Source organism: Rhea americana, unplaced genomic scaffold (genome assembly GCF_003343005.1).
Source record: "Rhea americana isolate MKP2758 unplaced genomic scaffold, rheAme1 scaffold_144, whole genome shotgun sequence".
Classification (NCBI taxonomy): domain Eukaryota; kingdom Metazoa; phylum Chordata; class Aves; order Rheiformes; family Rheidae; genus Rhea; species Rhea americana.
The window spans coordinates 573,356-585,478 of NW_028185528.1; the positions used below are offsets into that span (position 1 = coordinate 573,356).

Genomic DNA, 12,123 nt, shown 5'->3' on the forward strand with positions numbered 1-12,123 from the left:
TGTGTGTGTGTGTGTGTGTGTGTGTGTGTGTGTGTGTGTGTGTGTGTGTGTGTGTGTGTGTGTGTGTGTTTTAATGTTCTTCTGACAGTAAGCCAAAAACCAGATAAACAGAAACAGATAAGAGTTTTCCTCACACTGACTTGTTTTTGGGATTAAGGAACCAAATGATCTCTAAAGTTTTGTCCTACATTTTTATGATACTACACCTGAGAGGTTTTAAGACATGAAAGAGAATAAGGCATTCTCAAGTACATTTTTTTTTACTATACTATGCTCTCTCATGTATAAAGAACAACGAAGAAAGTATCATACCCTTTGAGATAACAGCAGACAAAACTATCAGTAAGAGTCAAATATAAGAACCATACTGGTTTAACACGGTGCATTCTAACTTTGATATATCAAATACTAAAATTCGGATTTCACAGCAAGTGGCATTATTGCTTGGCTAAGGACAGGATCAGAAATATACGTTCCTTATCCTTATAGTTGTACTGAAATAGCATTCACCTGAGACACTAAACTAGGAAGAATCAGGCCAAAAGCTAACCATAAAGGATAAGGGCGAATCACTCGCATTTGGCAAGGAAATCTGCTGATAAACAGCCAAATCAGCCTTCTGCAGTTTGGCAGATTCAACACTATTCTATTTGCCCACAAGACTCAGCTAGTACTGACACACTACATCGAACACCCTGAATTACTGCATATTCTTCTGAATTCAAATAATAAAATAAAGACATTTGGAATCCTTTTCCCATTGCCAGATGAAGAACAAGGGTAAAATACATGTGTGTACTTCTATTTTTAACTCCTCTCTATTACTGGCAATGAGATAGGACAAATTTTTGTGCTTCTGTGATTACACACAGTTCACCTTTAATTTCCATAGGAGTTATAAAAAGTATTTGCCAATAGAATTTGGCTGATAGTTTTTAATTGTAGAATATTTGGAAGGATACTATGTATATTGATKTAAAGGTAATTACCTTTACATCAACATTTAGCAGCATATTGATTTAGTTATTTTCCTGCAATTTGCTCAAAAAAAATAGCAGCAATATTAGCAACAGCATTTTTTTTTTTTTTACTACAAATGTAAGTATTTGTAGTTTTAAAGGTGGGCTAAAAAATTTATGTTATCTTTCTTATGTCACATTCATACAACTTCCCTTTTTCCAGCTAGCAAATTAGAAGAACACATGCTTTCATAATTGTAAATGCTTTTGACATTTATATGTACATTTCCCTGAGAGTGATATATATAGTCTTAAAGTCTAGTTTGTAAAATACTGCGGACCAAAAAAAAAAAAAATCATTAAATGTTGAAGTCCTTATGATAATGTACAGTATTATGTGTATCTACCATTCACAATAAATTTTTAATGTTATACTAATCCCTAAGCTAAAAAGCTCAAGAACTTAACCTCCAGCAATCTCAGCAGTCTCAACATGTCACCAGGCTGTCAAAGGTTCCTCTTTCAATCTAATTGCCATTGGGCAAGGTGGGCTTGGTGAGAGCTACTCGCTAGGCCATTAGATATATACCACAGTGACAGATACTGCTGTGACCGAGACCACCAGTATGACTCCCAAGGCAGCTGTTGAGGTGGATTTGTTTTAATTATTTCTAATTCCAGAGATATTACAAGCCAGAGCAGTGTCAATAGTTTGTGTGTCACTCCCACCTTGTATGTGGAAGGCAGCAAGCTGACAGCTCTCCTTGGGCACATTCCAACTGCAGCTAAACATTTCTGTAGCTGGTCACCTAACCAGAAGCCTCCTAAACTTCCTGCTCCAACCTGAAAAGAACCATCAAAAGGAAAGATTTCCCCTTTTTGCTGAGAAAAGCATATTCCCCTTTGTGACTACTGAACATTTCGCAATTTACGTTTCAGATGTTTTGCTGCGGTGGAAGGCAGTAATGGAATGATTAAAATGAGCCAGTGTGGTCTGCTGGATACATCTCAGACAAATTCTGGACATCAGCCCTTGTTTCTTAATGATATAGTAGCTTGACATAAAACCAAACATTCATTGAGATCAACATGATTCCATGGCAGGTGTGAAATTCCTGTAGCCAACCATTACGTTTGTCCCTGTGTCCTATTCAATGTAAACAGCAGTCCTTCCATACTAGTAATATGCATGCRATACTTAAAAATACCAGAGAAAACTGATGTTTGCTAAATCAAAATATTTTTTTTTCTCTAGGAATAAAGGCACTATTTTGAATTAAAAAAAATAAAGATATTTTTTTACATTTCTATGTTTTCCTAATGTATGTTCTGCTCAAGAACGTTGATTTCTTAAGTTTTAATTATGTTTTGCTTCCTCCTCTGCCCTGACAGCTGTGCGAGCTGACCGAATGCGTGGGGGTCGAAACAAGTTTGGACCAATGTACAAGAGAGACCGGGCATTGAAGCAGCAGAAGAAAGCCCTTATCCGAGCAAATGGACTTAAACTAGAAGCCATGACTCAGGTGATCCAAGCAATGCCCACTGACCTGACAATATCCTCTGCAATTCAGAACATCCATTCTGCCTCCAAAGGCCTACCTCTGAACCATACTGCCTTGCCTCCTACAGACTATGACAGAAGTCCGTTTGTAACCTCTCCAATTAGCATGACAATGCCACCCCATGGCAGCTTGCAAGGTTACCAAACCTATGGCCACTTTCCAAGCCGTGCTATCAAATCCGAGTACCCTGACCCTTACACTAGCTCGCCAGAGTCGATAATGGGCTACTCRTACATGGATAGTTATCAAACAAGCTCACCAGCAAGTATTCCACATCTGATATTGGAACTGTTGAAATGTGAGCCTGATGAGCCACAAGTCCAAGCTAAGATCATGGCCTACCTGCAGCAAGAGCAAGCCAACAGAAGCAAGCACGAGAAGCTGAACACATTTGGGCTTATGTGCAAAATGGCTGACCAAACCCTCTTCTCCATTGTTGAGTGGGCTAGGAGTAGCATCTTTTTTAGAGAACTTAAGGTAGGTAACAACCTTTACTTTGTGTTATCATTCAATCAAGAAAAAGTATCATTTGCTGTGATGTTGGATTTCAAGCAAGAAAGTATGATTTGCCTTTTTTTAAAAAATATCCTATGCATCTTCATTTATTTGGCTTGATATAGGTGGACTATCATGAGGAGAAACTTGTAGCTGTTTTCCATCTGAGCTGGTTATAAGCTGTATCAAAGAGATTCAAATTTCCATTCAGCTCTTTTGTATTTTATTATTTATCACAAGTTCCACAGGGCTTAGCATGAATTTTACTCCTTCCCTATCACTACTTCTCATTGTCAGGCTGCCATTTTGAGTTCTAGGCATGTATATTACACTATTCTACATATCATTTAGGTAACTATTATCCCAAGTAACACATGGATGAACCCTCTTTCTGTCCTTCTGTATATACTCCCTATATAATTCCATATTTAGCATATTAACGTTCTCACCAGAATATTATTTTGTGCGTGAGTGCATGTGTACTTAACCATAAATGCAGAATTCCAAGCAATGTATACACAGAAGAGAAAGCAAGGAGGAAGAATGTACCTTAAAGACTCCCTCTGGTCCTTGTCACCGTTGATACGCTAGGATTCCTTTAATCTCTGCTGGTTACCATGACCATTTAGGCTGCTCCTCATTGGAGCACTAGAGTTGGATGACCCACTAAATTCTCATGCACAGGTCACTGGTGGCCAGAAATTCCCTAAAGAAACTTCTCTGATTACTCATTAGAGCAATTTTGTGGTCTGTTGTGGTCATGTCTGACACAGAAATATTAATCCAGGAATTTAGGATTAGACATTAGAGATAGATTACAGTGTTCAACCACTCCCTTGATACAGAAATTAGCTTTGGACTGAATAATAAAAAAACCTCTGCCTTAAGAAAAAACTGCATGATGAATTCAAATTATACTATATAATTATACTATTATACTGCTAGTTACTGAATCTCCTCCTACTCCACAGAGATGATACTGCCTCAACAGTTTTCTGTGGAACTCTCTGTAAAGTCTTGTGACTGCCCGTAACTTCTTGCCGACTGCTGTCTAGCTAAGGGAAAGTAATACAATGTCCAAACAGAATAACAGCCATAGAACTTCACCGAGAATTTAATCTGTGGAAATCAAGAGCACAGAAGCGAGACACCATTAGAGAGCTATAGCCTGGACGCTTGCCACAGAAGTATTTCTGTCATAACCATAATGATAAAGAGAAATGCAAAATAAAGCCTGATTACAGGAAAAGCAATGCAACACACTGTGTTGCACATACAACTCCAGCTTCTCTCAGATTTTTCATTAGCGTGACTGCAGGAATCATTAATAACTCAGCCCACGTAAAGAGAAAGAAAGGAGGAAGTTTACTCTGAGGGGAAAGAGAAGACATTAAAGAGAGGAAAAGATTGTCACATCTTTGTTTATGATTTTATAGTAACTCATGCTCCCTATTTTAAATGATTTAAAGATTAAAATTGCAAACATAATACATTTCCAGGAAACCATGTCCTAATAATCAAGGACCAGGTCCTTCTACCTATACACTAGGGAGTACTTTAGGCTGCAAGTAATCCTGTTAAAATCACTTTGACTTGCAGAGTAAGACATTGTTCAGTGTAAGWAAGAATTTTTAGGTTATCATGATGTGCCTTAAAATGCTAGTTACGATTAAAGTGATAATATGAAAAGGTATTTAAGCAATATTCACTTTTTGTAGTCACATGGCTTAATTAGTAAGCAGATTTCACAAACATACAACATGCTGTGCTGCGAATAGTTTAAGAGACAGTCTTTACCTCCTACCTCAACCTTGAAGATAGTCTTCAACATAAATTTTTACTACTGTGGACGTATAGGATAGAAATATTCGTTCTATGAAAGTGCTGACCAGTAACCAGTATCTCCAGGCTCTCTCTCTCTCTCTAGCTGTGTGTATGTGTGTGTGTGCATATACATATATATACAGCCATTTTTTTATACATACATATAAAAAAAACCCTGTGCGTATACAGACTTCTGGAAATACACACACACACATATATATATATATTCTCGAAATTCATGACATACAGGCTTTGTCTGGTGAACTAATTTTTTCCACATCTATTTTTAAGAGGCATTTATTCCATCCTAATATTTGTACTATATTTGTAAATCTTAGGACCTTATATTTAAGACAGTTTTATATCTCCTGGCATCCTCAGATCTTTTTTTAGTTGGACAAGATCTTCTAAACCACATAGCATTCATGAGCCATATCAACAGACTTGGAAATCTATCTACATCCAGTATATAGGGACTAGATTAAAAACAACAATAAATATTTGAAGCTTTCCAACTTCAGAAGAATCTGAGGTGCTCAAGCTTGTTTAGATCAGACTTTACATTGTTAACAGCAATGTACACATCAGCACTAAAGCATCTGATAACACCATCTCTCTTTGCAGCTAAGAGGAGAGAACCAGAATTACGTAAAGTTTGTATTCCTGTGGGGTTTCCATACCTTTCCTGAACACAATTGTCTTGTGTTAGTCCACGGTGTCAACCCCTCCTGGTCAAGTCAGCAAAAGCAGCTATCTCCAAATCCTTCACAGAACGTAGAACCTTGTTGGGGGGAGAAAGAAAGGGACCTCAGGATATGGCAGAGAGATTTTAAATACAGAAGTAAAGAGGCACTTTTGAGGAAGAGGTAGCTAGATTTCCAGAACAGCTAGTTTTTTCCCTATCTGTACACTGACGAGAAGTATGTATTAGTTTAAAAAGATACTTTCCTATTATTTCTACTTTGTATAAGCTTTAAGACTGAATCTTGAGATCTCTTCCAGATGAGACAGGTGCACTTGAAGATCTCTAGGATTAAAATTTTACCTTGGGAAGTGACCTGCATAAGTAATAAAACAATAAAAGTATAAATAAAGGTGGGATGTATGAAATTCACAATGATTCTGTCATTATAAGTCATTTCTTGCACAATTAGGTGCAAGTTATTAAACAGCATTTTTGCCAAGTCTTTACTGTATCTGCTCACTTCATTCTTATACATTTCATTTGTCTGTCAGTTCCTACGAAAGGAGAAACATTTTCTTTTCTTCTATACCCAGGGATGTGTGGCTAGAATGGTTCAGGAGGGACGGAAAGGGAAGAGGGCATGATGAAAAAAAATGCTGTCTTGGCTCATCAGTGGTTTAGGTTATATTTATCTGAGAGATCGCACAGATGATTAAGAAAAAAAATTGAGTTATGTTTTAAAGTTTACTTTCTTTTCATTTGGCTGACAATTGATTTTTTTAAGTGATCTCAAATGATAACAAACACATTTTAAAACTTTAATCCATAAAGTTTTTATCAGTTCATGCATTATGCTGTTGCTCTACAAAATTGTCAGCACCTTTTTGGAACCCATTATACATCTAGCATGTACAAAGTAAAAATATTAACTGTGTGGAACTAACTACAGCACATTCCACAGAAACCAAACTATATATCAATTTAGAAGTACTTTGTTTCTTAAAGCTAATATTCATACTTGCTGAAGGGCAGATCCTTATACCTTCAGACTGGATATCAGAAATGAAAGGAAATACTAATGGAACAAAATAGTCAGGACGAATAACAATGTCAGAGTAAGATCCTAAGCAGCCAGCTGCAGTGTGGTTACTTTGATTTCAACGCCTGCCTAATATCTCAAACATACATATCTGCCTTGGAAATTCAGGATATTTTGTAAGAACATTAGTAGTTCTGCTTTTGACATCATATATTACTTGCTTATTTACTCTGAGAAATGCTTCTATATATTTCTTTATACACATGAAATAAGAATACAGAGATAACCTCCCAGCAGACTCCTGATAATAGTAATAGCAAAGAAGCCTTTTGTTTGCTATTCTGGAGTTGTTGAAAGCTCAGTAAATATAAAAGTAAGATTATATCCATCTTATCCTCAGCTATGAAAACTCAGGAATGCCCTGGGGATGCTAGATTTGTAGCCAGCTGTCCCAGTCAGGTGAAAGGTCTTTGTACAAAGCTAAAAAGAAAATATTGCAAGAGATCTAGGGTCCAAAGGTTACTTGGCCCCAAGAAAAGATGCAGACAGTTCCAGTGGACCTGTCTTTCCTCATCAGCTCACATCAGGGAAAATTCAGCAGCTACTTCCACAGTTAAGTATTCCTCAACCCATAAAAGGAAGCAGTCTCTGCCCGGAGCAGGAAGACAACAGGACCTGCACTGCAGAATAGCCCTTAGGTTGCTCTCCCCTGGCTAAGGATCAGAAAGTCAACTGCATGTTGATAGTTACGAAAAAGGCACTAAAGGACTTGTGAGTCACAGAAAATATTACCTTAACTTATTTGGCTATTTTAGTGAGGATGTCATAGGTCAAAGTACTATGTGAGCACAAATCCATTTAGTGAATGATTGCAGGAAGAGGCAGCATACTTCATGTTAAAACATCTCATCCTAAAGCTATGCACTGAGTTTGCAAATTGATTCAGCCATTCATTGATGTCAGACTGTATCAGTTCTGGAATAGACTCCTCCTTATAAGTATAAATTAGTCCTCGCTTGCATTAGTAGTAAAGTGCCCTTCAAAGAGGCAATAGTTTAACCGTGCACCTTCAAAAGGGCCCTGTCTCTATAACTTCTGTTGTACATGGCAACAAGGCAGCTCATAAGGGGACAGATGCCTAGTTTTGTATTACACATCCCCTACAAGCTATGGGGAGTTCATTTAGAAACTACAGAAAACTATATTAAATTGTATTAGCACAATTTCAAAGTGTTTCTTAAGGCAGTGCAAATTTAGTGAGAACAGGGTCAACTAAACTGCTGGAGTCTTTGTTTTCCTGTAAAAGGTATTAAGATAGATATAGTAAGATAATACTCTATACATAATTTGATTTCAAATTTCAAACCCTGTGCAATTAAATATCAGTAAATACATAGAATAAAACAAGGAACTGCAGTACAGAAATCCAATTAAACTGGATTAATTAACACTGATTAGAAAAAAAAAATCTATTTCTGGAAAAATATCAGCAGTAAAATACCTTTAAAAGGTCTTCCTTGGGATGATGAAAGGCTGATATATTATTTAGGCTTAAGTAATCAAAGGCAATTTGATAACCTGAAGTGCTTTGGACTTTGTAGTATGTAGTTATCAGGACAGGAAATGTAACTAACAGAGCTGATGAAATGAAGCTTTTGCAGTGTTCTTTCAATCAGGGAAGTTGCCAGAAACAGAGGTTTAGGATTTCTCTTAGTATCACTAATCACATCAGTTAGTTAACATGCTGTCATGTGTAGTAGTTGTTTTTTGGTTTAGCTTAAGCATACTTGATCAGGGAGATACTTCGCCAGTCTCTCAAACACTTTAAAATGTTTTAATCTTACACAACCAAATAATTCTTTGCTCTAAGATTGTTAATTCAATTAAGTTTCCTTCAATTATAAAGAGGATTTTTTTATAGGAGGAAACATGTTGGGAGGGTTGTTTTGTCTCTCTCTCTTTTTTTTTTTTTGAGAAGATGTAGGAAAAAAAATAGTAAAACTATTGTTACAGAAGGAGAAGCCTCAGCAGAGAAACCAGTGATTAACAAAGCTTCAGATCATACCTGCCACCCAGCTGAACCTTACAGAATACTTCATTAGAAGTTAACTTGATGATCCTCTCTTGCTCTCTTCCATACAAAGCCTGTGACTAAATGCAGTATTTCAGCATGTGGGCATGTCATTTTGTTACTTTTTCTCAAAAGTTTGTTCAGTGTTAATCTAATGGCACTTTTTCCTAGAATTAAGAAAGACAATTTTTCTGTGCCCATTCATTTTCAGACTTGGATACTTTAGTTTGCAACTCTGCCATATGATGTGGTCACTTGTGATAGCAGGAAATTGTATTCAGCMACACTGGATTTAGTTGCTTTTCCATCTAATATCCAGTGCTCAGTATTGTGCCTAGACTAAGCAGCTGCGGTCCCTGTGGGTGTTTTTTGAAAGGTGGCCACCTTTCCACTTGAGTGGATTTTGGAGTCACCAGTTCACTGTAGCAAATTTACTCAGGTTTCCATGAATAACCACAATGTGATAAATGTTTAGTTACTTCTGAATTAGGCAATATTTCAGCAAGTAATGATTGCAAAAACTGTTTGGTCCATCCTAATGCTAATAACAAGCAGGCTTATTATTCTATATATAATAAGCTGTAGCATGAACATGAGGTGTCATGCAGCTACAGCTACTCCTGCCACATGGCCTAAAGCACACACTGCAACCTCAGAAGGAAGGAGAAGAGCCCTGCTTGCATGCACTTGCAAGCTGGAGGCATTCACTACACAGCCTAGAAGCTCAGCATTTACAGTTTAGTCTTTTTCTTCAGGTTAAGTGTCCAATTAAAAGCACACAAAAAAAAATGTCAGCAGTGACATTAGAAAGATTGCATGTGTGATACTACTAAATGCATCACACGCTGCTGAGTGGCAGAGTGGAAGATACACTGCTCTTTAGATGGTGCGTGCTGTGGCTTGTCCAAAGTGATATTAAAGTGAATTCTAATATGGGCTGCAGAATTGGAAAAGAAACTGAACAAGAGTGAATGGTCAGCTATATTAATATAGCATATAGTATTCCCAGACCACTACTTTTTACAGTTATCTTCTGCTAGTAGGAATCATTTTTTTTGCCAAACAATTGGAAGAGCTTTACAAATTAAAAATTAAAGAACTCCAATCTCTTGTAAAAATCAGACATATTTCCTGTTACCACATACAAAAAGTCAGTTTTATGACTAGAATGACAGATCTTCATCTGCAAAGAACTCCCTTCATTTTTTTCCCAAGTTTGTGCCACAAAAAGTGCTATTTTTCCCCTCCACACACAAATTATGACATTTCTTATGACCAGGCAGTAAATCTTATTGCAGGGAAAACAGTTCCTCAGTCTTTGGGATTTGTTTCATTCAGATCCAGTGCTTCTATGCAATATCTGTATGATATTCTTGTTTGTATGGGACAGTTCCTGATAACAGTGAACATTTGCCTTTATAAACCTGCAAATATTGTTTAGATTTAAGGATGTTTCTCTGTTAACCTGTTGCCCGTAGGAACRGCACAGTTAGGGTGAGATCATAGCCATACTGAAATCACTTGCAGGCTTCCCATCAATACTCCTCAAGCCCTGTGATGTAAATTGATCTGATTTTTTTACTTGTGTGTGTAAAGGTAAGCTGCTCCAGATCGAGGAGTTATCTTTGTATACGTAGCACTATGGAGTCAATACTCCACATAATCCACTGGATTGGAAAAATGCCGACAAAACTAGAAGTGCAGAGAAAAAAATGGTTTATGAAGAAAGACAGAAATCTGAACATCCATAGCTTGATAATACAAGTACAGGCATGACAACTCTGCAGAAGTACAGCCTCTGAACAAAGTAAAGGCTGTGGGAGTAAGGAACTGCGTTCTGCCTCTAGTAGTGCTAATAGCACAGTTGCTTAGGATTTGGTCTTCAGACTGACTACTGGAGTATAGGGCTAAAGCTAAGATCTTTCAAATCATGCTGTAATTTGTAAGATGACTCAAACCAGATTGGATGCAGTATACAGGTGTAGAGGAACCTAGTAGTGGACTTGCTAAGCCTTTTCCATTTCCAACGTTAAAATTGAGGCAGACTGCACTTAAACTTTTCTAGAGCATCTCTGCACATCCATACTCTGACCAGTATACTTTAACAAGTAGACTTTTGGCCATCTAAAATAGTATACTTTAACAAGTAGACTTTTGGCCATCTAAAATGGTATACCTAACCTACTGCTAGGGAGGTATGTTGTTTTATGCTAGACAACAACCTAGTCATAGGTTTTTGGAGAGTTTTTTATTTATGTTTGATCATGTATTGAAGCAATTGGGATTTGCTCCATTTCACAGCCTCAGGTTATGAGCATCTGAATCTATACCAGCCAACTTACAAACACAAGCAAAAAGTAATTTCATGCTCTGAAAATAAAATTAATTTGCATTTTCCCCAATATAATCAAAAATGCAAAAACAGCAACCACCAAAAAATACATTTTGGTACAAGAGGAAAGGATATTTCAATAATTAGCTTGAGCATATGTGCAGTTTACAGAATATCCCAGAGAACRACAAACATTTAGTTTTAACTCCACTGCAGCCAAAGTGAAAAAATAGCACTTCTTATAATAATCATCTCCAAAATGCACTATTTTATTCAAGTGCAGGACAGTGCTCCCATTAAAGTGGCAAAAAAGGGCAACATAAACACTCCCATTTTTCCCCAGACTTGGCTGGAAAGATCAGTTTAAAAGGAAGCTGAATTGTAGCTAAGTATCACTACTGTTAAAATAGTCTTTAAACAGCTTTCTGGGTTTTCTTTCCCCTAATAAAACCTCTCTAAGTAATTATCAAGTTCCCAGCCATTTCAGCATCACATTAACAGAAGGTATAATTTGTTTTCAAAGCTAACGTTGGCTAAGTTGCAGCACATTGCACTTACACACTGTCTTACTGCATTATAAAAAAATAACACAACTGTCACTTTTGCAAAGCAATTGCAGTTTCTAAATGAGCTAAACCTACTACCTAGCATGCACTGCACCTAGCAGGTGCACAGTGTTTTTATCACCGAGCGCGTTTATTACCGAGCACGCAGGGAAACTCCAGGCAGAGCACTGGGCCAGCGGGGCCACAGCCCTTCCCCTGCCCCAGGGAGGGGGCAAATGCTCCTGCTGCAGGGACCAGGGCCACACAGCAGGGCCAGCACAGGGGCCTCTGCCCCAGGCTAAATGAGGCCGGGCAGGCCAGGGCGGAGGCGGCGGGGCCAGGTGGCGGCCGTCGGGCCCTTAGCAGCCGGCTCTGAGAGGCCAAGGTGGAAAAAGCAGCCTGCTTCAGCCGGCCAGAGCTGAATTTCCCTTCCCTGACTGGGGACTGGCTCTGCCCTGTGGAAGGGACGCGGGAGGGCGGCCAGGAGGGCCGCCAGGCTGCGTGGGGAGGGAACGGGAGGGTGAGATGGCTGCTCTGGGCCACGCACAGAGGGGACAGGAGAGTGAGATGGCCGCCAGGCTGCGTGTGGAGGGGACAGGAGGGCAAGATGG

General features: G+C 38.3%; 1 protein-coding gene across 1 annotated transcript in view; it reads left to right on the forward strand.

Moving 5' to 3' along the window:
- The window catches only part of NR5A2 (nuclear receptor subfamily 5 group A member 2), an 87,310-nt gene that overhangs the window by 4,179 nt on the left and 71,008 nt on the right, over positions 1-12,123 (forward strand). Inside the window, exon 4 of the mRNA XM_085299032.1 lies at positions 2,352-2,998. Within this exon, the coding sequence (XP_085155158.1) occupies positions 2,352-2,998 (647 nt within the window). The remainder of the gene's footprint in view (positions 1-2,351; positions 2,999-12,123) is intronic.